This window comes from Ahaetulla prasina, chromosome 13, assembly GCF_028640845.1.
Source record: "Ahaetulla prasina isolate Xishuangbanna chromosome 13, ASM2864084v1, whole genome shotgun sequence".
In the NCBI taxonomy this organism is placed as follows: Eukaryota; Metazoa; Chordata; class Lepidosauria; order Squamata; family Colubridae; genus Ahaetulla; species Ahaetulla prasina.
Genome location: NC_080551.1, coordinates 13,753,374 through 13,781,247, shown reverse-complemented (window position 1 = coordinate 13,781,247; position 27,874 = coordinate 13,753,374). Strand labels below are relative to the sequence as shown.

Genomic DNA, 27,874 nt, shown 5'->3' with positions numbered 1-27,874 from the left:
GATTCGTAGAGACCCATTTGGAGATCGGGGCTAAGTGAAGCTGCAGCCACCGAAGTGGAAGAAAATGTGCGAGAAATGGAAGAGAAGAATTTCCCAACCATAAGGGGGAAAAAAAAAGGCTTGGCAAATACCCGGCTACCGGAATGTTTCAATGACTACCAGAATGACAGTCAAGCTCAGATGGAATTCACTCTAAATTATGGGAAGAGTAGGACATCTTCATTTAGCAAATGTAACAAAATATGGAGAATGGCCACTTTCTTATGCTTGGTCGATCGAAGGATCGAAGAAAATTCAATCATCTCATAAAATAAAAAATCAATTAAAAAAATTCATAAGAGCTTATGCACCAGAGACAAATTCCTTGTATATCCAATTATATAAGGCCAATAAACAATATTCTATTCTATTCTATTCTATTCTATTCTATTCTATTCTATTCTATTCTATTCTATTCTATTCTATTCTATTCTATTCTATTCTATTCTATTCCATATTCCATTCCATTCCATTCCATTCCATTCCATTCTATTTTTTATTTCATTTTGTCACAACAGTATACACAAACATTGTCATAAGTAAAAAAACATATCATGAAGAAAATATATATATAAGTAAAGAATATGCATCAGCTATATTAATTTGATATAATAAAGGGAACAATAGGACAGGAACGGTAGGCACTTTTGTGCTCTTATGCACGCCCCTTACTATTCTATTCTATTCTTTTATTATTCTATATAATATAAATATTTTTTTATTATTCTATATAATATAATTCTATTATTCTATTCTATTCTATTCTATTCCGTTCCGTTCCGTTCCGTTCCGTTCCATTCCATTCCATTCCATTCCATTCCATTCCATTCCATTCCATTCCATTCCATTCTATTCTATTCTATTCTATTCTATTCTATTCCCTTCCCTTCCCTTCCCTTCCCTTCCACTTCACTCCACTCCACTCCACTCCATTCCACCCCACTCCACTCCATTCCACTCCTTTCCCTTCCCTTCCCTTCCCTTCCCTTCCACTCCACTCCACTCCACTCCACTCCACTCCATTCCATTCCAAATACATTTAACCCAAAGACTAATGCGTAAATCATCTTCTGCTCAAGCAGCATTAGGACTAATAGTGAAGCTCCCCAACACAGTTCCTGAAAAGACTCAAGTGTTAATTTGTGACGAGCCCAATGACAGGAGAGCTGGGCTGAGTGAATGGTCATTGATGACTGCCCATCTGAGACAGAGAGCTACATTTGCCTCTTAGGCCCCTATGAAACTACTTGTTGACTGAGAATTTCAGACAAGCAAACCAGAATTGCTTTCAAAATACCAAGATAGATTGTGGTCAGATCGGCGTTTCGTGAGTCTGACGGCTTGAGTCCATTAGACGTGTACTTTCCTGCTGCTTTACTGATTGATGAAAACGACAGTCAAAGCTGCCTGACTTTGGTATTTTCTTAGCTCAAGAAAACAAAACCAACATGCACAGAAACAATTTTAATTGTAAAGAAGAAAATATTCAAGGCTATCAAATGGAATTGGCTCTTGTTTATGTTTGTTAATAAATCTATACCTTTATCCTTGAAAGATTTGTCCTTCGGTTTCTGAGGGAGCGAAAAAGCTTTAGAAATGTTGATCCTGAAATACTGATAATCTAGAAATTATCTCTGCAGGAGGGCTAAAAAAATAAATAAATTAACATTTGCTGCAAATGTACAAAGATGGTGACCTAGATAAGAAAAAATGTTTTGCAGCAAAGAATTATATATATATATATATATAAAATATATATATTTTTTCGTAGGTTTTCACGGGTATTTGCTCACATAAGAACAAAGCCAAAAAACTCCAGCCTGAAGATGATGAATGGGATTTCGTCGAAACATCGCCAAGACACTTCCAATTTTACGCGGGAGAACCCGAATAACCAAAGACCTACATACGTACTTACATACATACATACATACATACATATATATAATATTTTCAGATTCATGAATGCTGGCAAGGCACAAGGTAGAGACCATGCTTCCACTAGGGAAAGTCTAGGACAGGAAATAATCAGGACTAGAAGTTCTACAGAAGTTTTGTTGCTGCACTGACACTAGTCATTACCCGTAATGACCTGTCCAGGGTGCTGAACATATTTTCCACTTGATATTCTTGACCACATTTCTGGCCTGTCTTGGAACATTTCTGTTCTGGTATCTAAGGTTTGAATTTTGAATGCAGTACAAGGTCTTGCTTTCTTTGTCATCCGGCTGTGCCATTTCCCTTCCACAAATTCTGCTTCCCTGAGACACATCCCTGGACATTGGAGGCTGCAATTTTGTTTCCTGAGAAAATCATCACCAAATAGGGATGTTTCCAATCTGGCAGCCTCCAGATACGGGATTTATTTCCCAGAATTAACAACAACGGCTATGGAATTCTGAGTGTGTGTATGTGTGATAGCCACACATCGGAAGCCCATCTAAGTTTGGGAATAACATATAATAAGGAAAATTCTAGAAAATGTGCGCCTTTGCCCAAGACTGCAGAGGTGACGGGTTACCAATTAATTTCACATATTTTTATATGTGACTTGGGATTCTGTGCTTTTTTTAAAAAAAAAAATCTGATAATACGTATTTAGCAAACAGTGCAGAACAATGTGCAACAGCATATGGGTGGAAGAGCTCAGGCATCAATTTTTAGTATGGGGACTATGCTGTCAGAAGTAGATCTCTCCCCCCTTTTTTAAATCTGCAAAGCACAATATCTATAATATACCTTCCTAGCCATGGCTCCTGTATTTTCTTCAAATCAACCAAAACAGAAACCGAGAGTAGGAAATCTAAAAAAAAAGTGATCCACCAGAGTGGCATTCAACCAAGCACATTACCAACCAACCAACCAAAAATTTTATTATCTTTATAGTTACCTAAGCAGTGCCCAGCTGGATTGGATCCCTTACTCAACTAGTCTCAGCAGCCCTCAGAGTACCAACCAGCTATACAAGAAAGCCAAGATGGCATTCAGAGTCAGCCATTCTGCCTTCAAAACTAATACCCATTGATCCCCATGACTTCCATAAACTGGCCCATGGGTTTTGTGAAACCTGACCCAGAAACACAAAATGAATCATTTAATTGCAAAACAAGGCTTGAAATTTGCAAATACCTCCCCACTTAGTCTTCCAATCACATCACATCCTAGATTTGCAAGATATCAAGGTTAGATTCGAAATTTTATTCTTCCTACCAACCAGTTATCCTTTACTTGCTATGTTGGTTGCCTGGCTACTTCTGGATCCATCCTTACTCCTTGTACTAGATTAGTACATTCTTGTCCTCAGGGTTTTTGTTTCTGGATCTATGACAATTTGCTGCATCCAAATTGCCACAGCCAACTCACCATGGCCAACTCACTCACAGTCAACTTGCCATGGCCAACTCATCATGGGACAACTTGCTGCAGGTTAGCAATAGCACTTAGATTTATATACCACTTCACAGTGCTTTACAGCCCTCTCTAAGTGCTTTATAGAGTCAGCCTATTGTCCACAACAATCTGAGTTCTCATTTTACATACCTCAGAAGGGATGGAAGGCTGAGTCAACCTTGAGCTGGTGAGATTCGAACCACCAAACTGCTGCAGCTGGCAGTCAGCAGAAGTAGCCTGCGGTGCTGCATTCTAATCACTGCACCACCACCACCCCTCTTACACTAATATCAAAGAAATGGTGGAATAGAATCATTCAAGAAAGGATGCAAAAGGAGGGACAGAATGAAATGTGAATGACAAAAATTAAAAATAATGTTGTATTTATTTTAAATAATTAAATTGAATTGCCCTGCGGCGAGTTGTCCCCCATCAAGTTGGCGAGTGGTCCCATTCTGCTGTTTCTGCCTTCTCCCCAATTCTTTCCTAAAATTTACTATTCTGCTTTCCTCTTACGTTACAACAGCACGAGTGTGGAGGAGCGAAGATAAAAGTTGAAAGTATAGCAGCTGAGATGAAAGTTAATCCTGACCTCCAACCTGCCACCTCATTTTCAAATTCCTACTAGTGACAAGAACTTTCCAATTGTTCAGTAAGAAAGGCTACTATTTTAGAATGGTGGGGAGGTAGGAAAGAGGAGAAGAGGGGTAGAAGAGGGAGAAGAGGAAGGAAGAGGGGTAGAAGAGGGAGAAGGAAGGTGTAGGGTGGAGGGAGGAGAGGATGTAGATAAGAGAAGGGGAGGAAGGTCTGGAAAGTAGAAGAGGGAAGAGAGTTAAAAGGAGGGGGTGGTGACTGGGCAAGCCCGACTAATTGTATATGACTGTACATTGGATGAGCTGTTGGATATGATTGTAAAAATAAAACTTTTTTATAAAAAAAAAAGAAAAAAAGAAAAGAAAGGCAGATCCAGCATTCTGGGGATGTAATTTGGCTGCTATTTACTCTTTCTGACAGACCTCTTCATTGGAAGAGTTCTCGATATAATGGAATTGAGAGCAGTTCAATACCTGAAATTCAGACATGCTTTCAAAAAGCTGACCTGTCCTGATTAATGTTTTTAGCCACTTTGCATCTCAGTGGTTAACAATGAACTTTGAGATAAGAAGAAAAAAACAATGGACTTACAGTAGTGGCCAAAATTGTAGAAACCTTTTAGGAAAAGTGTGTTTTCTAAAACTAACTAAATAACACTACTTTTTTTTGGCATAGTTCCATAAAATTATATATCAATGGAAAGATAATTTAAACAAGAATGTAATGCAATAACTTTTATGAAGGATTTGCTATTAGAAGAGCAGTTATAGTATAAAGAAGAAAAGTGAAACACGTAGAAAAAAATGAGATATACAAAAATGATCACCATAGAAAAAACGAGATATATAAAAATTATCACCATGTCAGTTAATACTTAGTTGAGTAACCTTTAGCATGAATTACGGCCTTATAATGTCTTCCCATGGAGTGAACCAAGTCTTTGAGTTCTACAGCTGTTATAATGTGAAACCAAGATTGAATGATTGCTTCTATTAATTGGGTTTTATTGCTGGGTTGCTTCTGGCTAACAAGTTTCTTAATCGGCTCCATAGATTTTCAATTGGGTGAAGGTCTGGGCTATTCCCAGGCCATTCCAGCAGTGGAATAGGATTATCTTGAAACTCCAAACAAAATTGGTGTTATTAGCCATCAATCCTCAAAAATACACTTTTCCCAAAAGGTTTCCACAATTTTGCCCACTACTGTATTTTATCAGTTTATAGTTTATAACCAAAACATACAATCTCACCATCTCCAAGAAATAAGGTTACTGAAGGAGAGTGCAGTAGAATAAAAGAAAACATAACAAAAGTCAGAAATCACCAGTAGCAGCAGGGGAACCTTGAATTTATCCACTGCAGGATGAAAGTTTCTTCGTTAAAGGTCAAGGACTTTAATCTACCATGTTAATCCAGGTTGCGTAAGTAAACAGATGTTTTCGAACTACCGAGTAGCGACTGCAACTGAGTGAACCTTTTGTTCCATGATTGAAAATGTCAGTGGAGAAATCAGCAAGTAAAATGTAGCTAACTTGAACTCAAAACAGGCAGCCTCGTGGGTAAGGCGTGGGTTATGAGCTCTGCACACCAAGCACAATAGAGAGGAGGATGAAAGCAGAGTTAGAAAAGAACATTTTGCATGGGGGATATGGTTAGAGTCCCCTTTATTAGACTGAGGGTAAAACACTGAACTTTGCTACCCTGTTTCCCCCAAAATAAGACATCCCCTGATAATAAGCCCAATCAGGCTTTTGAGCGCATGGCAATAAGGCCAAGTGCTTATTTCAGGGTTCAAAAAAATATAAGACAGGGTCTTACTTTCAGGAAAACACACTATCATCTCTCTCTCTCACTCTCTCTTCTATATCTATCTATCTGTCTGTCTGTCTATCTATCTATCTATCTATCTATCTATCTATCTATCTATCTATCTATCTACTGTATATATCATCTATCTATCCTGTTTTCCCCAAAATAAGGCATCCCCTGATAATAAGCCCAATTGGCCTTTTGAACACATGGCAATAAGGCCAAGCGCTTATTTCAGGATTCAAAAAAATATATAAGACAGGGCCTTATTTTTGGGGAAATACGGTAATGTGAATGTTCTCTAGCATTAGCCCCATATAAAATATAACCCTAAAATGGACAGGAAATACATAGAACAAAATATTCTATAAATATTTTAAATAAAAAACTATTACATTATTGGAATTCCATTAAATCCTTATTAATATGTCTTCCTCTTCCTTCCCCATGGCTATAGCATTAATAAATTATAAACAATCAATCGATCAATCAATCAAACAAACAACAGCAGAAGCTGAAGTAATCAAAGCAATAGCCACTTTTCCTACATTGCTATTGTGTAATGAAACAAAGCAGCCAAAGAGTTTAGAATGGGTGGGGGGGGGAAATCACTTTACTAGGATCGCAAATTGCTTATAATGGTGAATGCAGCCCAGAAATAAAATGTTGGATTCAGAGGTAGGCTGCTGGGAGTTTGCAGGGGTTCGGGAGAACCTCTAGCTAAGATTCTGTGCAATTTGGAAAACCCCCAAATCCCACTCCTGGCTGGACCCTCCCAGGAATCCCCAAATGGCCCATTTTGGATGCAGGTAAGTGCAGGGCGCGTGCGGAGGCTCAGGGAGGATGAAAAATGCACCTATCGGAAGTTCGGGAAGGCCAGAAACAGGCTTGTTTCCAGTCTCCAGAAGGCCTCCAGAGCCTGGGGAGGCCCTTTTCGCCCTCCTGGAGGCTTGAGAAAAGCCTCTGGAGCCCAGGGAGGGCAAAAATGCCCCCCCACACCATGGTGCAGGAGGCCAACTAGGCTACACCCACCATGGCCATGCCCACCCAGCAACCGGGCAGAGAACCCGTTGCTAAAATTTTTGAAGCCGACCCCTGGTTGGATTGCACTAGCCTGCACAGCAGTGATGAACATGAGCCGAACATGGAAAAGCAAGGACATCAGCCTGCAACCAAAAATAGGTTAGTCCGCTCTGTTGTGTTCCCCGTAGCTACCTATGATTGTGAAAGTTGGACTTTAAAAAAAAAGGAAGACAGGAAGAGAATTGACTCATTTGAGCTGTGGTGCTGGGGAAAGCTCCTCCATGTTCTTTGGACAGCAAAGTACTAGAGCGCATTAACACCAGACATGTCACCGGAAGGCAAAATCATGAAATTGTGTCTCAATTACTTTGTTCATGTCAAGTGAGGGATTTCACTGGAGAAAGCAATTACTGTAGTGGCCAAAATTGTGGTAACCTTGTGGGAAAAGTGTATTTTCTAAAACTAGCTAATAACAGCACTTTTTTTAGAGTAGTACCAGGGGTGAAATGCTCTCGGTTTGGACTAGATCGCCCGATCTGGTAGCGATGGTGGCAGGTGGTTCAGAGAACCAGTAGCAAAAATCCCTGGCCCCCCCCCAGCTGAGCAGCACAATCATCAGAGGGTTTGTTTTTTTTTACTTTTAAAAGCATTTTTTCTTCAGCCAAAAAAATGCTTTTAAAAGTAAAAAAAAAAGCCTCTGTGTTGTGTCTGCGCCCCCGAGCTGGGCCGCCTGCCAGAAAGTGACTTGGACAGTGAGGAGGAAGGGCCGTCAGGACTTACCTCGGGAGCACCAGCTTCCCTGGCTCAGCTCCAGGAGCCAGAGGCAGCCCAGGTGGAGGAGATAACGAGGCCTCCGTCCCCTGACTCTTCCCCCCCAGGCCACACCTGCAGACCCAGCTGACGGCAATCAGGCTTGGTTGAACCCTAAGATTCGTAGGCAGGAGAGGAGGGAACAACAGAAGCAAGGGTGGGGCAGGCCTAGGAAGTACTGAGTAATGGAGCCACACCCCACAGGATATAAAAGGCAACAAGAGCTGCTTTGTCTCTTTGTAACAGGCAAATCCACTGATTAAGAGCTGAAGTTTGTGACTCACCAGCGTCGTGGAAGATAACGGAGCCTCTTGGCAGACACTGGCTATTCTGCTGCCAGAGCTGATAGTGCGGAGGCAAGGGAGGACAGAACACTCTGATTATTGTGCGGCTCAGCTGGGATCATCAGAACCCTTTAAAAGCGCTTTTTCTACAACCTCTTCGGCTGAAAAGGAGGTTAAAAAAAAAGCTTTTAAAAGGCTCCTCTGGCGATCCCAGCTGAGTTGCCTGATCACCAGAACCTTTTAAAAGCATTTTTTACAACCTCATCGGCCAAAGAGGTTGTAAAAAAATGCTTTTAAAAAGTTCTGGCAACCAGGCAACTCAGCTGGGATCGTCCGAACCCTTTAAAAGCTTTTTTTCCTTTGGCGATCCCAGATCCCTGATCATCACAGCAGTGGAATAGGATTATCTTGAAACTCGCCCCTCCCAAAATAAAGTGATATTATTAGCCATCAAACCTCAAAAATACACTTTCCCCAAAAGGTTTCCACAATTTTGGCCACTACTATATTTTATTAGTTTATAGTTTATATAACTATAGTTTGGAAGAGTTAGCAGTAAAAGAAAACAAGGCCCCCAAAGAACAGGGCGGCTGTTCCTTGGAAGATGTGTAGACACCTGGCCCGTAAAATCATCAAGAGTCAGACATAACATGTATGTATGTATTTTGTGTATGTTTTTAGCCTGGCTGTACACCGCCCTGAATCCTTCGGGAGAAGGGTGGTCTAGAAATTCAATAAATAATAATAATAATAATAACAACAACAACAACAACAACAACATCATCATCATTAAGAAGAAATCAAGACTCACCTATCTCACAGTAATCACCCATAAATCCATCTGGGCATAAACAGGTAATGTTTCCTTCTTGTTCATGGCAGGTCCCTCTTCCACATAGTTTCTCCTCACAAGTCTTAGGTGTAGCTGCAATCAAAAACATTTTATCTTTCTTTCTTTCTTTCCTTCCTTCCTTCTTTCTTTCTTTCTTTCTTTCTTTTCTTTTCTTTTCTTTCTCAACAAGTACAAGGAAACAAGTAACAATATAGAGATAGACATGGACACATGAAAAAAATTGGCCCCAAAAAAGGATAAAAATAGGCAAAACATAGCCATAAACACATAGAATGATTACATATAATTGGGAACAGTAGGACAGGGATGGTAGGCATGCTGGTACTCTTCTGCATACCCCCTTAGGGGCCTCTTAAGAAATATGAAAGGTCCACAGTAGACAGTTTACGGTAAAAGGTGTGGGGATTAGAGAGACTTAACAACAGGATCAGGTAGAGTGTTCCAGACATTTACTACTCTATTACAGAAGTCATCTTTCCTACAATTAAGGTTAGAGTGAATTACATTGAGTTTAAATCTATTGATAGCCCTTGTGTTATTCTTCAGAGCCATCAAACTGAAAGTTACTTTTAAAGACAAGCCCCTTTTTGATGAGACTTTCTTGTCCCCAAATAAGGGTTCAGTTCCAGTGTGGATGAAATAAAACCATTGGCAAATTTTAGCACAATCCTGAAAGAAACTTCCTTTCCCTAGTAAGGCAATATTATTTATCCACACCTGTGAACTCTACTTCAGTCACTCTTGTTGCCCCTTTGGGCTTTAAGGATTGTAAAAGTAAATGAAGGATTATATTTGGTCCAAAGCTTTGGGCAGAAAACTCTTTCAATGCCTATGAACTTTGTACGGCTACCACATGTGAGATCATATGGAAATAATAGTTCATGGTTTTTGGTGAGACAAATGTAATTTTATAACTACGTGTTTTTATTAGTCAATGTGCAAGTCCTTTTTGAGCACACGGTATAATAGGGTCCAAAGAACTTTGGGGTTTTTCATCAATGCTTTAGAGAAAACTGAGCATTTTATTTTCTAGATAGGTAAAAACATTTTTTAAAAAACAAATCAACTGGTATAAGGGACAGATATATATATATATACACATACATACACACACACACATACATACATATTTGTTTTCTGAGGTTTTCGCAGGTGTTTATATGTCTTTGGTTATTTGGGTTTTCTCCCGCGTAAAATTGGAGGTGTCTTGGCGACATTTAGACGAAGTCTCATTCGTCATCTTCAGGCTTCAGCTTCGTGCTTCTGGGAGCAAGAAGTGTGCTCCCAGAAGCACGAAGCTGAAGCCTGAAGATGACGAATGAGACTTCATCAAAACGTTGCCAAGACACCTCCAATTTTACGCAGGAGAAAACCTGAATAACCAAAGACAGACAGACAGACAGATCTATCTATCTATCTATCTATCTATCTATCTATCTATCTATCTATCTATCTATCTATCTATCTATCTATCTATCTATCTATCTATCTATCTATCTCCCTCCTATTTGGAAAGTTATAGAATTTATGAGTCTCTCTGACATTACAATGTTCTAACTTCTTTTACCTCCCAGCTGTGGCAAAAGAGGTGAGGTAATAACAAGACATCAAAAGACAGATAACTTTTTAATAAGTGTTAGTACTCAGCCTTACACACTAGTGCTTAAGACTTACATACTACTTCATAGTGCTCTACAGCCTCTCTAAGTGGTTTTATAGAGTCAGCCTATTGCCCTCCCCCCCCCAACGATCTGGGTTCTCATTTTAACAACTTTTGTCAACTTTGAGCTGGTCAGGATTGAACTCCTGGCAGGGGGCAGAATTAGCCTGCAATACTGCATTTTAACCAGTGTGCCACCAGGGCTCCTTAAGTAAAATACTATAAACAAAATGTATAAATCTTTGGGGAGATAACTACTATTACTAATTGAAGAATTGAATGCTGCTCAGGGCTAGGCTTACTGCATTCATTTATGGGACCAAACCATAAGCTTAAAATAAGCAACTTATTATATATTTAATTTTAGCAGCCCGAATGATAATTGTGCAACATTGAAAAACTCTAGAGAATGTGACGATTGAATTCTGAATTAACGAGGCCTCTTCAATTACTACATTAGAAAAAAAAAATCCACAAAGTTAAATGAATGCGATATCAGTGACAGGAACCACAATTTCATCATATTTGGATGGATTTTATGGTTTATCTCAATGGTTTATAATCCATTGGAATACTTCATATATACACGGCAGTACCTGTCTATTCTCATTGTAGTAAATCTCTTTAGTATTTTGTCTATTTTTCCTCCCCTCCCTCTTCGGTACCTTGACTTTATGTAAATGCAGTTACCTGTTGTTGTTCATTAAAAACTGATCAAAATGTGCTTTAAAAATTATTAAACCATAGGAGAGAGGGACAAATTAATGTTCGCAATCTTTAGTTAATTAACCAGATAGATTAATTTTGGGAGTCATTGTGTCATGGGAGAAATAAGAGAAAGATCAGCAAGGATGAAAATTTAGCACAGTGTCTAAATTGCATACATGCAGTTCCAAATTTACCTTGCTTAATAAGTTGTATCCCATCGGTCACCTCTGATGAAACGTTAGGAAGGAGATCAGTAGTTGTTGGTGATGGTAGTGGAATCCCTGGAGCAGCACCCTCTCCTGTTTCCAACTCTGGTGTTGGATATGTACTGGTCTCTGTTTCAGCCTGAGTCTCTGTTAGAAGCCTTGACTGTTCAGTTAATTCAACATCTGGACTGCTGGTACTAAGTAGGACATCTGGCGAAAAGCCTTTCTCTGTTGTATCTGACACTGCCTCAGGTGCTGGACCTGAACTGTCTCCATTAAACTGAGTCCTTTCATCCAAAGTCCCAGAGGGTAAGCCGCTGATGAATGGTGCCCCAGATGTTTCTGAGTAGCTTTCAGATAATGAAGATGTTTCTGAGTAGCTTTCAGATAATGAAGATGTTTCTGAGTAGCTTTCAGATAATGAAGATGTTTCTTCACCTGGTTCATAATGGGTTGAAGTTTCTAGGTGGCTTTTTGATGAGACGGATGTTTCATCACTCGTTTCATTATACAAAGGGGTTTCTACACTAGTTTCATGAAATGTAGACGGCTTACTACTGATTTCATGATATTCTGGGGATGATATGGTACTTTCAGGATATGTAGGAACTTCTGCCCCAGATGTGGAGGCTTCCACACTTGGTTCATGAAAATGGAAAGACTCGGTTCCTCCAATCAGTTGCTGTGAAACTGTTGGTCTTGTCACTGTTTCTATGGAATCAGTTATTAAGATAATTTCTGGGAATCCAGAGACATCACCACTAGCACTGGCTGTGGTTGAAGATGCTCCACTTACATCAGTGAGATCGTCAGTTTCTCTACCAAAATATGGAATGCCTGAGGAAGTCCCGCTGAAGTCAACTTTCTCAGATGATGCTCCGCTAGATGTTGTCACATCATACAATGCTCCAGATGTTTCCTCCTGTCCTGAAGGAAGCCCACTTATTTCTAATATCCCAGATGTGCCTTCTCCTAATTCTTGGGCAACAGATGGCTGTGTTACGGCTTCCACCAAAGTTGTATCCACAAGGGACACTGTAGGAAACCCTGATGTGAGACCACTATAATCATATGTTCCAGATGAAGTGCCACTGACAGGATCAATGCCGGAGCTTTCTCCACTGATCTCTGTTAATCCACTAGGAAGCCCACTGATGTCAGTAACTCCTGAAGCCCACCCACTGATGTCTACTTGTCCAGAAGAAGGCTGGCCACTCACATCTAAAATTCCTGATGTAGTGCCTGATAGATCTTCATCTCCTGAAGGTAATTCACTTACTTCTACAAATCCTTTCCCTTCTTCTTCTTTAGAGGAAGGAGTTGTCACTTCAAATAATTTAGTATCAATGAAGGTAACACCTGAAGGTTCACCACTCCCATCAATACCTGAAGGTTGGCCACTTAAGTCGACATCGCCACTTAGATCAGGTGTCCCAACAGATGTTCCACTGAAGTCAATTCCTGAGGACCACCCACTGATATCTAATGAGCCAGATGACTGTCCACTAACATCAAGTCCTGATGGCAATTCATCGATATCAGGTGTGCTAGACAGTTCCCCGCTGATACCAATTCCTGAGGAAAACCCACTGAGGTCACTGGTCCCATAGACATCAACCCCGGAGGGCAATCCACTGGTTGTGCCACTAACACCCCAGTCGGCAGAGGGAAACCCTGATACGTCTCCATCTCCACTGATTCCAATTGTCCCTTTTCCTTCCATTTCCCTTTCTGTTGCTGTGGTCACAACTTCCGTCAAAGTGGCATTCACCAGGGACACAGTAGGAAATGCAGACGTGAGACCACTATAATCATACTCTCCAGATGGTGAGCCGCTGGGATCAATACCAGAATGGTCCCCACTAAATCCAGAAGGCAACCCACTAAATTCTGGGATCCCTTTGCCTTCCTGGAGCCCAGGTATTTGTTCTTGGGTTTCTGAACTAATCCCTGATATTTCTTCTTCTCCAGAAGGTAAGGTGCTGACTTCAATAACCCCAGAAGATAAGCCACTTATGTCTCCTGATGGTAGCCCACTTTCTCCAGAAGGCAGCCCACTTATTTCAGGGACTCCAGAGGGAGATTCTCCAAATCCTGAAGGTGTTTCACTAGGTTCGACCGTTCCAGTTATCTCTGGGGCTCCGGAAGTCCAACCGGAAGCAGATGACTCAGTGATTGGAGCTTCTGAACTTGTTTCATCAGGCGTTGCATCAATGGGAAGATCGGTTGATTGAGTCACAGCTGATGGACTCGCTTGCATGAAAGAGAAACACAGAGAGCACAAATGCAAGGGTGAATACTCAAGCGATACCAAAAAGAACATCAGCTTTAGACTACATTCAAACCCCTTTTCTTAAAAAAGCAACATTATTCTAATATATATTTTAGCATATAGATACAGGGCTACAGAGCAAGGATGTATACAGACCTTAAGAAAAAGGTTTCTCCATTTTGGTAATCAAAATGGCAGTAATATAAAGATAAACATAAAAGTTCCCCTTGCACATATGTGCTAGTCATTCCTGACTCTAGGGGGCGGTGCTCATCTCCGTTTTAAAACTGAAGAGCCAGCGCTGTCCGAAGACGTCTCTGTGGTCATGTGGTTGGCATGACTCAACACCAAAGGCGCATGGAAAGCTGTTACCTTCCCAGGTGGTCCCTATTTTTCTACTTGCATTTTTGACGTGCTTACGAACTGCTAGGTTGGCAGAAGCTGGGACAAATAACCGGAGCTCACCCCATTACACGGCACTAAGGATTCGAACCGCTGAACTGCCGACCTTTCAATCGACAAGCTCAGTGTCTTAGCCACTGAGCCACCACGTCCCTATGGAGTAATATACCGAGAGTGAAATTTATAATTTTTCTCTAAATGTAATATTCTGAGTAAATTTCGCATTCTTCCATTGAAGTTTTCATCTGTTGCTACATCGATAAGTTCTTCATCCTTTTAATTCTACGGTATAATCTTCAGCTTGTTTCCTGAATCAGATTTTATTGGTTTATAAATAAGGCCACCCAGATATTCTGAGTGATACATCAGAAACTGTTTAAATCCAGTGGAGTCTCTATGTTTCCCACTTTGTTTCTGCTATTTTTGTACTCTTATATTTTATGAAGATAAACTCAGCGAAGTGTACTAGACCATTCTGAAGAGTCTCAAAAGATTTTATCTTTGTCTTGTTAGTAATCAAGTATTGCAATCTAAATAGATTGTTCTCTCTCCACTGAATGAATTTCAGTGTTTTTCTCGTCATGAAAATAAACACTTAATAACAAAACAACAGGGGAACAATCAGGACTTATTACTTTCTTGTTTTATCCCAGACATTTAATATATTACTTATTACCACATAACGTATTCTGCAGTTTGTTTCTATTTGTATCAGACCAGAAATATCTATGAACGCCCTCCTCACTCTCTTTAATCTGTCTCACTCTTTTGAATCCTGTAACAGCTTGAGTGTAATCCTTGATCTTTTATTGAAGCATATGCAATTCATTTCTCATTTGTGCCAGTTGCTTAATATCTTTTCAATAGGTATTGGAATCATACAGAAGAGCAAGTTAAGTCTTGGTAAAATATTCATTTTGATAGCGTCAATTCTTCCTAACCAGAAAAGGTTTAATTTTTCCCATCTGGAAACATCTGCTATATCATTTCTCCAACTCTGTAAATAAGGATTTTAAACCAAGTTCTTATTATTTTTGTCAAATAGATTTCCAAGAGCTTAACTTTTTGGCAGTAGTGTTAATGCCCATTACTTGATGCAGATATAGCTTTTCTTTCTCGGCTAAAGTCTATGTCAACATCGGGGGGATTTTCGTTATTGATCTGATAACCTGAAAAGGAGGCCACATTGCTGTATTTATTCCGTTAACAATCCTCTGTGGGTTTTTGTGGTTTGTTTTGCCAATTTGCATCAACCTAGCATAGAGAGGTTTTTAGGCAAAGAATCTGAACCAGTTTCGGAAAGCTGCATGCTCATTAGAATGAGTTATATGTGTTATTATAATGAGGGAATTTTGTTCAATTCTATGTAATTCTCAGAGACTGCCTAGACCTGTGATGGCGAACCTATGGCACGCATGCCACAGCTGGCACATAGAACTCTCTCTGTGGACACACGAGCCATTGCCCAGCTCAGCTCCACTCCTGCCGACCAGCTGATTTTGTGTGGGAAGCGGGGTGCATGCAGGAGATGCCGGGGTGGGGTGGGGTGGGTTGTGTTCATACATGGAGGTCACGCATGGTCATGCATATGTGGGGGGCAGAGTGTGGGGGGTGCGGCCCGCCTCCCTCACAGCCCAATTTTGTGCCCAGGAGGCCTGCTACGCCAAAAGTGGGGGGCAGGGTGGGTCACCCTTGCATGCGCGGAGGGCGGGGGAGCACGAGGGAGGTCATGCACGCATGCGCAGGACCCCCCATACATTGCATTATGGGTGCCGGCAGATGCGTGCACTATCGGCACATGATGAGAAAAGGGTTAGCCATCACTGGCCTAGACAAATCCCTGCAGTTTTCTTGGGAAGGTTTTTCCTAAAGTGGTTTGCCGTTTAATTTAAATATAAAACTGGTGCCAAAATGATCCTGGGTTCACACCACACACTAAACTCTCAATCTAGACTCACCTAGCATAAATGTGTGTGTCATTTGTAGTATGTAAAGGTAAAGCTAAAGGTTTCCCTCGCATATACGTGCTAGTCATTCCCGACTCTAGGGGGTGGTGCTCATCTCCGTTTCAAAGCCGAAGAGCCAGTGCTGTCCGAAGACGTCTCCGTGGTCATGTGGCCGGCATGACTCAATGCCAAAGGCGCACGGAACGCTGTTACCTTCCCACCAAAGGTGGTCCCTATTTTTTTTACTTGCATTTTTTACGTGCTTTCGAACTGCTAGGTTGGCAGAAGCTGGGACAAGTAACGGGAGCACACCCCGTTGCACGGCAGCACTAGGGATTCGAACCGCTGAACTGCCGACCTTTCGATTGACAAGCTCAGCGTCTTAGCCACTGAGCCACCACGTCCCTATTTGTAGCATGTAGTTACAAGTAAATGAAGTACATGACAAAGGTGGTAGATACGTGCAAACAATGCAATTTTTTTTTTTACATATGGACAAAAACCACTTTTTGAGATTATCTGGACTCTGTGCATTTTGGGGGAGTGGGGAGAATTAGTCTGGACTCTAGATTTCATTCATTAAACTTGAAACCTGTTAAATGGGAATTTATTTCGAGTCTATTAGAATTGAGCTGTCAGTCATTTTAAATATGGAAATATTAAGGTGAGGTTTTACTATGTTCTTAACTGTTAAATATATATATTCACAGTTTCCTATACTCTCAGAAAAATTGCAGCTGCAGCAGTTTATTGAGAAGTTGAGCCAATGGAACTTATTTACCAGATAACAGTGATGTATCAGTTGGGAAGACTGCTGTTCCCCACTCAGTTTGATTGTCAGAATCAGTGGCAAACTCCATCTCCACAGTTGTTTCTTCCCCAGAAGGAACTTCTTCTACACCAGGGATGGTCTGGACTGCAATTAAGTCTTCTTCTAGTTCCCCATGCAGAGATGGCATTGCTGAAAGACAGAAATCACTGTTCAGAATATCCAAAGAGGGACATTCGAGGTAGATGTAGAATGAAGTCTTCATGACGGGTGTTTGTAAGTTCGAACGATCACTAAAGAAACCGTTGTAAGTCAAGGGATAAACTGTAATCAATCCTGGCTGACTGGAGAATTCTTGGAACTTGGGTCTGGGAGTGTTGGAGTTGGTTTGGAGGCCCCTGGTATAGAGTCTTCTGCTCAAGCAAGGAGTTGGACTAGAAGCAGTGGTGAGATTCAGCAGGTTCGGACGGTTTGGGCGAACCGGTAGTTAAATTACTGGCTGGTCCATCCCCGCCCCTTCTAGGAATCCCCACAGGCCCCATTTTGTCTCCCAGGTAAGTGCAGGGAGGCCTACTAGGCCCAAAATATGGCAGAAAATATGACTTCAGTAACAGAGTTGTTAATACTTGGAATACACTACCTGACTCTGTGATCTCTTCCCAAAATCCCCAAAGCTTTAACCAAAGACTGTCTACTATTGACCTCACCCCATTCCTAAGAGGACCATAAGGGGCGTGCATAAGAGCACCAGCGTGTCTACCATTCCTGTCCTATTGTTTCCTTTCATTATATCAAATTAATATAGTTATTGCATACTTTTGCTTATATGATATGTAGTTATTTTATGTTGATGCTTGTGTATACTGTTGTGACAAAATAAAAAAACGGGGTGTGGGGGTGCGGTGTACCCCCCCATGGCCTGTTTTCACTCCCAGGAGGCTTCAGGGAGTCCTCCTAGCACAAAACGGGGCACCGGGGGGGGAGTGGGTGGCGTGTCCCCTCGCGGCCTGTTTTTGCTACTGGGGGGTGGGGGTGGTGGTGCCCATCCAGCCGATCATTAGGGCAAAGAACAGGTTGTTAAATTATTTGAATCCCACCACTGACTAGAGCAGGGGTCTCCAACCTTGCTTCCTTTAAGACTTGTGGACTTCAATTCCCAGAATTCCTCAGCCAGCTTTGCTGGCTGAGGGACTCTGGGAGTTGAAGTCCACCAGTCTTAAAGAGACCAGGGTTGGAGATCCCTGGACTAGAGGACTTCCAAGCAGTTATGAAATCCAATTTTATTTGCTACCGGTTCTGTGGGTGTGGCTTGGTGGGTGTGGTGTGGTTTGGTGAGCATGGCTTGGTGGGCGTGGCAGGGGAAGGATACTACAAAATCTCCATTCCCACTCCACTCCAAGGGAAGGATACTGCAAAATCCCCATTTCCTCTCTACTCCTGGGGGAAGGATACTGCAAAATCTCCATTCCCACCCCAGCCAGAGGTGGTATTTGCCGGTTCTCCGAACTGCTCAAAATTTCTGCTACCGGTTCTCCAGAACCTGTCAGAATTTACTGGATTTCACCTCTGCCTCCAAGGTCCCTTCCAGCGCTATGATGCTATGTTCCAGGGGTAGTCAATCTTTTTATACCTACCGCCCACTTTTGTATCTCTGTTAGTAGTAAAATTTTCTAACCGCCCACCAGTTCCACAGTAATGCGCCATGTATCATCATCTGCGCATGCCTCTCGCGCATCGTGGGTTGGGTTTGGGGGGGCACCGGCTACCAGCTCTGCTTGTCTGTTACAGCTGGGTGGTGTGGGGGGAGATGCGCGAGCTATTCTGGGACAAGGCGCTTTTGTTTGCAGTCGCACTATAGCGCCATTTAGTTTCCCTTACGTAACATGAGCTAAACTTACGCCTGGGCGATACGAATAGTATATTTTCAGAAATTTAAATTGTCACGGGGAATTTTATGAAAACCTAATGAAAATATTTTTAAATAATGCTGTTCTGTCCCCCTTTGCCTCCGTCCGAGCAATGGGTTAATTAGCCGGCACTATCAGCTCTGGCAGCAAAATAGTGAGCATCTGCCAGGTGTCTCTGTTATCTCCCTCGACGCCGATGAGTCACCCAGGAACAAACTTCAGCTCTTAGTTAAGCAGTTAATTTGCCTGCTACAAAGAGGCACAGCAGCTCTTGCTTCCTTTATATCCTGTGGGGTGTGGCTCCATGACACAGCACTTCCTAAGCCTGCCCCACCCCTGCTTCTGTTGTTCCCACCTCTCCTGCCTACGAAACCTAGGGTCCAGCCAGGCCTGATTGCCATCAGCTGGGTCTGGAGGCGTGGCCTGGGGGTGGGGGGAAAGAGTCAGGGGATGGAGGCCTTGTTATCTCTTCCACCTGGCCTGCCTCTGGCTTCTGGAGCTGAGCCAGGGAAGCCGGTGCTCCCGAGGTAAATCCTGACGGCCCTTCCCCCTCACTTTCCAAGTCACTTTCTGGCAGGAGGCCCGACTCAGGGGGCACAGACACAACAAATGCTATGAAATTTTTTTAAAAAGTCAATTAAATTTAAAAAAAAGGAAAGTGCTTCAGTATCGGACAAAACCCCTACCACCCACCATGAAAGCTGGAATGCCCACTAGTGGGTGGTAGGGACCAGTTTGACTACCACTGCTATGTTCTATGATATAAAGTAGGGGTTTTCAAACTCCATGGTGGTTGGGGAATCCTGGGAGTTGAAATCCACAAGACTTAAAGTTGCATTATTTAAAAAAGGTTTGGAGAACCCTTGATATAAAGGAATGAAGGCTGAATTATGGGTGGAAAAGATTGTTTCCCTAGTTCGAGAAAGAGGAGCAGTTCCTTACCTTTGAAGCAAAAGACGTGATGCTTCGATTGCGGGTCAGGGAATCCTGTCTGATTGGAGTACAAGTAAATCGTTCTCACACCGGGCTTCTCTCCACCACAGGTAGGGCGGGGATGAACAATGGGATATCGGAGGCTTCCGTCAGCCAACCAGCCTGCCTGACAGTTATCCTGGCCTAGTCTCCAGGCAGCGTAGAGTTGTCCAGTGGAAGCCATGGTCGCATTTTGACTCTCACAGTATCTTTGGGCTTCCGAGAAGGTGAATTGTGCTGTCTGAGTTGCAAAGAAGACCTCACCTACAGATAATGAATGAAAAGTGGTGAGATCCACTTTCGTTAGAGCTACACAGTACTTGGGATTCCCCAAATTTTATAGAGCATATATCTAGCCCCTATCCATAACACTTCCAAGCATCTGAAAAATCCCATAAATAGATTCAGTTGGTGTTGTAGGGCGGTCCGAATCCATTGCATTGATTCATCAACACTTCCTGACCTACTAATAACAATAGGTCCTCTTTACCTCGCCTTTTGCTTGCTCTTTATCTTAGCGTTTCTCAACATTACCAACTTTTGAAATATGTGGATTTCAACTCTTAGAATTCTGGCTGGAGAATTCTGGGAGTTGAAGTCCATATATCTTAAAGTTGCCAAGGTGCAGAAATACGGGACTAAGTGATTGCTAATCTGAAGTCATTTAGTTTTGTCTTTCTGCCAGGATACATTTATAACAAAGCTCAAACTTTTGACTTTCTTCTTTGTGGGCTGTAGTTAGCTAGGATCTAGGCCAGAGGTTAGCAACCCTTGGCTCTGGAGCTGCATGTGCCTCTTTCACCCCTCTGCTGTGGCTCTGTGTTACTCAAAATATGTGTCACAACTGCCAATGTGTGACACCCGCTGGCATGGGATTTATTGAGCTTTTTGACCCCCGGTAGACCAACCATGGATAAATCCAAGGAAAGAAAAATTTCAGAAGAAAGCAGAAGGTTTAATGGTACATGGGCAGACTCATTTGCTTTCACTACTGATGAGACTGGTTTACCAGGATGCTTAATATGTGGTGAGAAATTGGATATTTTTTTTTTTTTGTTTACATTTATACCCCGCCCTTCTCCGAAGACTCAGGGCGGCTTACAGTGTATAAGGCAATAGTCTCATTCTATTTGTATATTTTTTTTTACAAAGTCAACTTATTGCCCCCCCAACAATCTGGGTCCTCATTTTACCTACCTTATAAAGGATGGAAGGCTGAGTCAACCTTGGGCCGGGCTCGAACCTGCAGTAATTGCAGGCTACTGTGTTCTTAATAACAGGCTTTTACCAGCGTGAGCTAAACCGGATATATGCAGTGTTATCTTCATTTTAGATGTCAAAAGGGTTTTTTGTTTTCTTTTCTATGGGAAATGGGTCCAAATGGCTCTTTGAGTATTTAATGTTGCCAACCCCTGGTCTAGGCTGTGTCTATCTCTACAATGCTTTTTCTGTAAATAATAATTGCTACCAACTTGCCTTCCATTGAGGACCTGTATACTGCACGAATCAAGAAGAGGGCCGTGAAAATATTTGCAGATCCCTCGCATCCTGGACATGAACTGTTTCAACTCCTACCCTCAAAACGACGCTATAGAGCACTGCACACCAGAACAACTAGACACAAGAACAGTTTTTTCCCGAAGGCCATCACTCTACTAAACAAATAATTCCCTCAACACTGTCAGACTATTTACTGAATCTGCACTACTATTAATCGTTTCATAGTTCCCAACACCAATCTCTTTCCACTTATGACTGTATGACTATAACTTGTTGCTGGCAATCCTTATGATTTACATTGATATATTGACCATCAATTGTGTTGTAAATGTTGTACCTTGATGAACGTATCTTTTCTTTTATGTACACTGAGAGCATATGCACCAAGACAAATTCCTTGTGTGTCCAATCACACTTGGCCAATAAAATTCTATTCTATTCTATTCTATTCTATTCTATTCTATTCTATTCTATTCTATTCTATTCTATTCTATTCTATTCTATTCTATTCTAAATGCATATCCTCTCTGCTATGAAACCCACTTAATGAACCTTTCTTCAGGTCATATTCCTGGTCTCCAGAAAGGTCTCTGGCTCATACTTACAGAGCACTTAAGCCTTCAACACCTTAAGATGTTGTTGACTGCTTCTACCTTCCTTCGTCTTTGGAGATTAAAATGTTGTCCATTCCTATTTCCATGACTACATCAGATGTGAATAAAGCACTTCTCCAGAAGGTCCCATAAATGTAAACATACCTTTCAGTCTTTCAATATAACAGTAGACATCAAACTTTTCTGATGCTGGGCGCATACCATATGACCTCACTCCAGGGGAGTTTTCTTTGTCTCCTGAACATTTGCTGCGTGGAACGACAATGGGATACCTGGCCAACAGGGATGAATCTCATCAAAGGTTTCAGAATTGTTCACTAATAGTTGAGAAATGCTTTAGGTGGGCTAGGATCATGTACAGTAGTGGACAAATTGTGGAAACCTTTTGGTGTATTTTTAAGGTTTGATGGCTAATAACACCACTTTTTTTTTGGAGTAGTACCATAAAATTATATATCAATGAAAAGATAATTTAATCAAGAATGTAATGGAATGAAGTTTGTTCAATTATCTATATTCTAGGTCAGATGCGACCCAGCAATAAAACCCAGTTAATAGAAGCAATCCTTCAATCTTGGTTTCACATTAGATCAGCTGCAGAACTCAAAGACTTGGTTCACTCCACGGGAAGACGTTGTAAGGCTGTAATTCATGCTAAAGGTTACCCAACTAAGTATTAACTGACATGGTGATAATTTTTATATATCTCATTTTTCCTACGTGTTTCACTTTTCTTCTTTATGCTGTAACTGCTATTCTAATAGCAAATCCCTCATAAAAGTTATTCCATTACATTCTTGATTAAATTATCTTTTCATTGATACATAATTTTATGGTACTACTAAAAAAAAAGCTGTGTTATTAGCCATCAAACCAGGGGTGAAATCCAGTAGGTTCTAACCGGTTCAGGTGAACCGGTAGCGGAAATTTTGAGTAGTTTGGAGAACCGGCAAATACCACCTCTGGGTGGCTCCAGAGTGGGGTACGAATGGAGATTTTCCAATATCCTTCCCCTGGAGTGGGGTGGAAATGGGGATTTTGCAATATCCTTCCCCCAGGAGTGGGGAGGTAATGGGGATTTTGCAGTATCCTTCCCCTGGAGTGGGGTGGGAATGGAGATTTTGCAATACCCACCAAGTCATGCCCACAGGGAAAAAATTTGCATTTCAACCCTGCATCAAACCTCAAAAATACACTTTTGCCCTCCAAAAGACTTCCACAATTTTGGCCACTACTGTAATTGTTTTCAGTGTAAGGATTGCACTTAGCTTTCTGGGAATGTGTCTGGAGCTACATTCCCAAAGTAAATGGGACTAAAACTATTTCATAATTTTATATTTCAGTAACTCAATAAATTGTATGATTAGTTCATCATGTACTTAATGGATAAAACTTTAAAAGTTGTAGTTTGCTGAAAATCTTTGAAAATGCTTCATAGTCCACCCAAAGGTTTCAGTTCTGGATACCTGGTGAGGTCACAATTCAAGATCTGAACCAAGTTCCTCAGCTGGCACACCATTAAGGTCACAATCTCTTAGTTGAACAAAATTAAAAAGAACGTGACAATAACTTTGCACGATTTCAAAATCATTGTGAACCTGCATCAAGAGATTCAAGTTAATAAACTCTTCCAACCCTATTATGCTGCATTGTTTCTTAGTTTTAAGTTTTGTATTCCTCTAATGCATGCTGTCGTCATTCTTACTGATTTCTGTTTTGTTTGATGATATAACAACAACAACAACAACAACAACAACAGAGTTGGAAAGGGCCTTAGAGGTCTTCTAGTCCAACCCCCTGCCCGGGCAGGAAACCCTACACCACTTCAGACAAATGGTTATCCAACATCTTCCAGTGTTGGAGCATTTATAACTTCTGGAAGCAAGTTGTTCCACTGATTAATTGTTCTAACTGTCAGGAAATTTCTCCTTAGTTCTAAGTTGCTTCTCTCCTTGATTAGTTTGCACCCATTGCTTCTTGTCCTGCCCTCAGGTGCTTTGGAGAATAGCTTCACTCCCTCTTCTTTGTGGAAGCCCCTCAGATATTGAAAGACTGCTGTCATGTCTCCCCTAGTCCTTCTTTTCATTAGACTAGACATACCCAGTTCCTGCAACCGTCCTTCATATGTTTTATCCTCCAGTCCCCTAATCATCTTTGTTGCTTTTCTGTGCACTCTTTCTAGAGTCTCAGCATCTTTTTTACATTGTGGCGACCAAAACTGAATGCAGTATTCCAAGTGTGGCCTTACCAAGGCATTATAAAATGGTATTAATCAATGATCTTGATTCTATATGTCTTTAAACCAATTCTGAACCACTTAAGAGGTTCCTTGCCATCAAACAGCCTTATACGTTTAACAAAATAGAATATTTTATAAAAAATAAAATAGAAGCAGCCTTCCAAATTTGTACGGGAGAGAAAATATACTTAGTAATCAAGAAAATGCTTAAGCCAGAACAACGCATTCCCTTTCAGGTTTGCAAAGTACGTCACTGGCAGCTTCTTCACTGCAGTTTGAAGAATTTGAAACTCTCCTGTGAGCTGACAAGGTGGGTGGTAAATATTTTTCTGGAGAGAAGGAAATGGGTGGGTTGATAACTCTAAGGTAGACAGAGTCCCATACCAGTGCTTCAAAGCCTTGGTTTCGGCTTTAGACGTATTATGTCTTTGAGGGCTCCTTGGTGCTCTCTGAATTTGTTTGTTTTCTTGCAGATGTGGCATTAAGAAAACAAGCAAGCTGAGAGAGCATCAGGAACCCCTCATATCAACCCTGATACTCAATACTCTCCTTTATTGGTATTCTGTCTTTACCTAGAATTTCAAGCATCATTTTCCAGGAAGAACCTCTTGGAATAAGATTGAACCGAATTTATAAACTTGAATCTCAATTGTATTATTTTAATCTGCAGCGGGAACTCTCCTGATGAAATTTCCATTGAAATCCATCTCTGTGCCTGGAAAAACAGCACATCATGTAGAAGGCTAAAGGTAAAGGTCCCCCTCGCACATATGTGCTAGTGGTCGTTCCTGACTCTAGGGGGCGGTGCTCATCTCCATTTCAAAGCTGAAGAGCCAGCACTGCCCAAAGACGTCTCCGTGGTCATGTGGCCGGCATGACTCAACACCAAAGGTGCACAGAACACTGTTATCTTCCCACCAAAGGCGGTACCTATTTTTCTACTTGCATTTTTTACATGCTTTCAAACTGCTAGGTTGGCAGAAGCTGGGACAAGTAATGGGAGCTCACCCCATTATGCAGTACTAGGTATTTGAACCACTGAACTGCCGACCTTTCGATCGACAAGCTCAGCATCTTACCCACTGAGCCACCGCATCCCTGCCCATGTAGAAGGCTAAGCATTTTCATTTTTTAGGATCACAGAAGACTGATCCAGGTGCACAAACCTTTCTAAGCTCAGGGCTAGTCTTGGTCTTTAAGTGACACAAAAGCATCGTATTCAAGAAGGCCAGGAGAAAATTAAATATGATTAATTATATTTGAATTTTTTATTTGAATTTATATCCCGCCCTTCTCCGAAGACTCAGGGCGGCTTACACTGTGTTAAGCAATAGTCTTCATCCATTTGTATATTATATACAAAGTCAACTTTATTGCCCCCAACAATCTGGGTCCTCATTTTACCTACCTTATAAAGGATGGAAGGCTGAGTCAACCTTGGGCCTGGTGGGACTTGAACTTGCAGTAATTGCAAGCAGCTGTGTTAATAACAGACAGACTTAGTCTGCTGAGCCACCAGAACCCCTTTATAATAATTTATAAATTATTTATAATTTATAATTTATATATATATATATATATATATAATTTTATATATAAATATAATTTATATTTATAATTTATACATTTATAAACATTATTTTATAAATAAAATAAATAAATAAAATAAATAAAAAATAAATAAAATATTATTTTATTTAATAATAAAATATAAATTATTTTATTTATTTATTATTATTATTATTATTATTATTAATAATAATAATAATAATAATAATAATAATAATAATAATAATAATAATAATAATAATAATAATAATAATAATAATAATAATAATAATAATAATGGAATAATTAATGGAATATTAATTATTCCAGGAAGTAATCATACCCGAGCGATGAGTGTCACCAGTGGTTCGGCAATTGTTACCAGATTGCCGAACCACCAGCCACAATTGCTACCGGCTCGCAAGATCCGGTCAGAACCAGAAGCATTTCACTCCTGGTCTATGGAGATTCTCAGTCATCCAGATCATGGTTGTGCCAAAGGTGCTTTTTCAAGAGGCAAATGGACTTTCTGTTTTTTTTTTTTTTTTTTGGAAGACATTTCGCTTCTAACCCAAGAAGCTTCTTCAGCTCAGAAGAAGCTTCTTGGATGAGAAGTGAAACGACTTCCAAGAAAAACAAGACAATCCAGTTGCCTCTTGAAAAAAGCACCTCTGGGACAGAATCCCATATATTCCAAGATTTCTGTTCTTGGAACCAGATAGATAATATGGGGAAAATTTTCCTTGGCCTCCCAATAATAGAATCTACTGCATTTCCCCGAAAATAAGACCCTGTCTTATATTTTTTTGAACCCTGAAATAAGCGCTTGGCCTTATTTTCGGGGAGGTCTTATTATTTTGAGGCACGTGGAGCAAGATGGGGGGGCTCCTCTTGCAGTCTAACCTGATTTCCAGCTCTGCATTTAAATATTTTCAGGGAGGGATTATTTTTTTTGGAGGGAGGCTTATTTTAGTGCGTGCGCTCAAAAGCCCAATTGGGCTTCTTATCAGGGAATGTCTTATTTTCGGGGAAACAGGGTATAGAAATTAGTGGTAATCCTGTTTAATGGGAAATCCCCAGAGGCTGATTAAAGTAGACAGCAAAAATCTGATCTGCTGAGAGGAAAATCTCTCTTTGTGGTACTTTCCTCCCTCAGTCACCAGCCCAGAGCCTTACCTGACTGTCTGGTCGTTCAGCCAGCCAGCATCACATTGCTCGTATCCTTCTTCATAGGCAGCCTGTAGTTGTTCTGGAGTAGCAATAACAGCATGATTGCTTAGGCAAGCTTGCTGAGCTTCAACAAAAGTCAGGGAATATCTGTTGGTGGATGGCCGGTAATGAAAAACAACACCTGCAGAGAAATCAGCAGAACAGAAGGAGGGAGTAGGTTGAAAAAGAAATAGGACACACAGGTGGTAATTAAGGAAACAAGATAAAATATTTTGCTGGAAGTTATTCTTGTATTCCGTACAATTCTTGGCATCTGATTCATATGACCCACGGGAGGAGGGTAGAGTTCCTGTGTGGTGCAAATATTCAGAAAAAGTTTGTTTAAAAGGTTTGTTTGGCCGTGTGCTGCAGCTGCCAAAATAAAGCCAACACAGTTCTAGGCTGCGTAAACAGAGGGATAGAATCAAGATCACTTGAAGTGTTAATACCACTTTATAAGGTCTTGGTAAGGCCACATCTAGAGTACTGCATCCAGTTTTAACATAACATAACATAACATAACATCAGAGTTGGAAGGGACCTTGGAGGCCTTCTAGTCCAACCCCCTGCCCAGGCAGGAAACCCTACACCATCTCAGTCAGATGGTTATCCAACATTTTCTTAAAAATTTCCAGTGTTGGAGCATTCACAACTTCTGAAGGCAAGTTGTTCCACTTATTAATTGTTCTAACTGTCAGGAAATTTCTCCTTAGTTCTAAGTTGCTTCTTTCCTTGATCAGTTTCCACCCATTGCTTCTTGTTCTACCCTCAGGTGCTCTGGAGAACAGCCCGACTCCCACTTCTCTGTGGCAGCCCCTGAGATATTGGAACACTGCTATCATGTCTCCCCTGGTCCTTCTTTTTGTTAAACTAGACATACCCAGTTCCTGCAACCGTTCTTCATATGTTTTATCCTCCAGTCCCCTAATCATCTTTGTTGCTCTTCTCTGCACTCTTTCTAGAGTCTCAACATCTTTTTTACATCGTAAAATACATCGTAACGTACTGGTCAGTTTTGGTTGCCATGATGTAAAAAAGATGTGGAGACTCTAGAAAGAGTGCAGAGAAGAGCAACCAAGATGATTAGGGGACTGAAGGCTCAAACATATAAAGAATGGTTG

At 41.1% G+C, this 27,874-nt stretch overlaps 1 protein-coding gene across 1 annotated transcript in view; it reads right to left on the bottom strand.

The window, feature by feature from the left end:
- The window catches only part of ACAN (aggrecan), an 89,771-nt gene that overhangs the window by 19,549 nt on the left and 42,348 nt on the right, over positions 1 to 27,874 (bottom strand). The window contains exons 8-13 of the mRNA XM_058156009.1: positions 26,721 to 26,895; positions 21,902 to 22,029; positions 19,614 to 19,907; positions 16,777 to 16,956; positions 11,364 to 13,628; positions 8,760 to 8,873 (exon numbers count right to left, since the gene is read on the bottom strand). Coding sequence (XP_058011992.1) covers positions 8,760 to 8,873; positions 11,364 to 13,628; positions 16,777 to 16,956; positions 19,614 to 19,907; positions 21,902 to 22,029; positions 26,721 to 26,895 — 3,156 coding nt within the window. The remainder of the gene's footprint in view (positions 1 to 8,759; positions 8,874 to 11,363; positions 13,629 to 16,776; positions 16,957 to 19,613; positions 19,908 to 21,901; positions 22,030 to 26,720; positions 26,896 to 27,874) is intronic.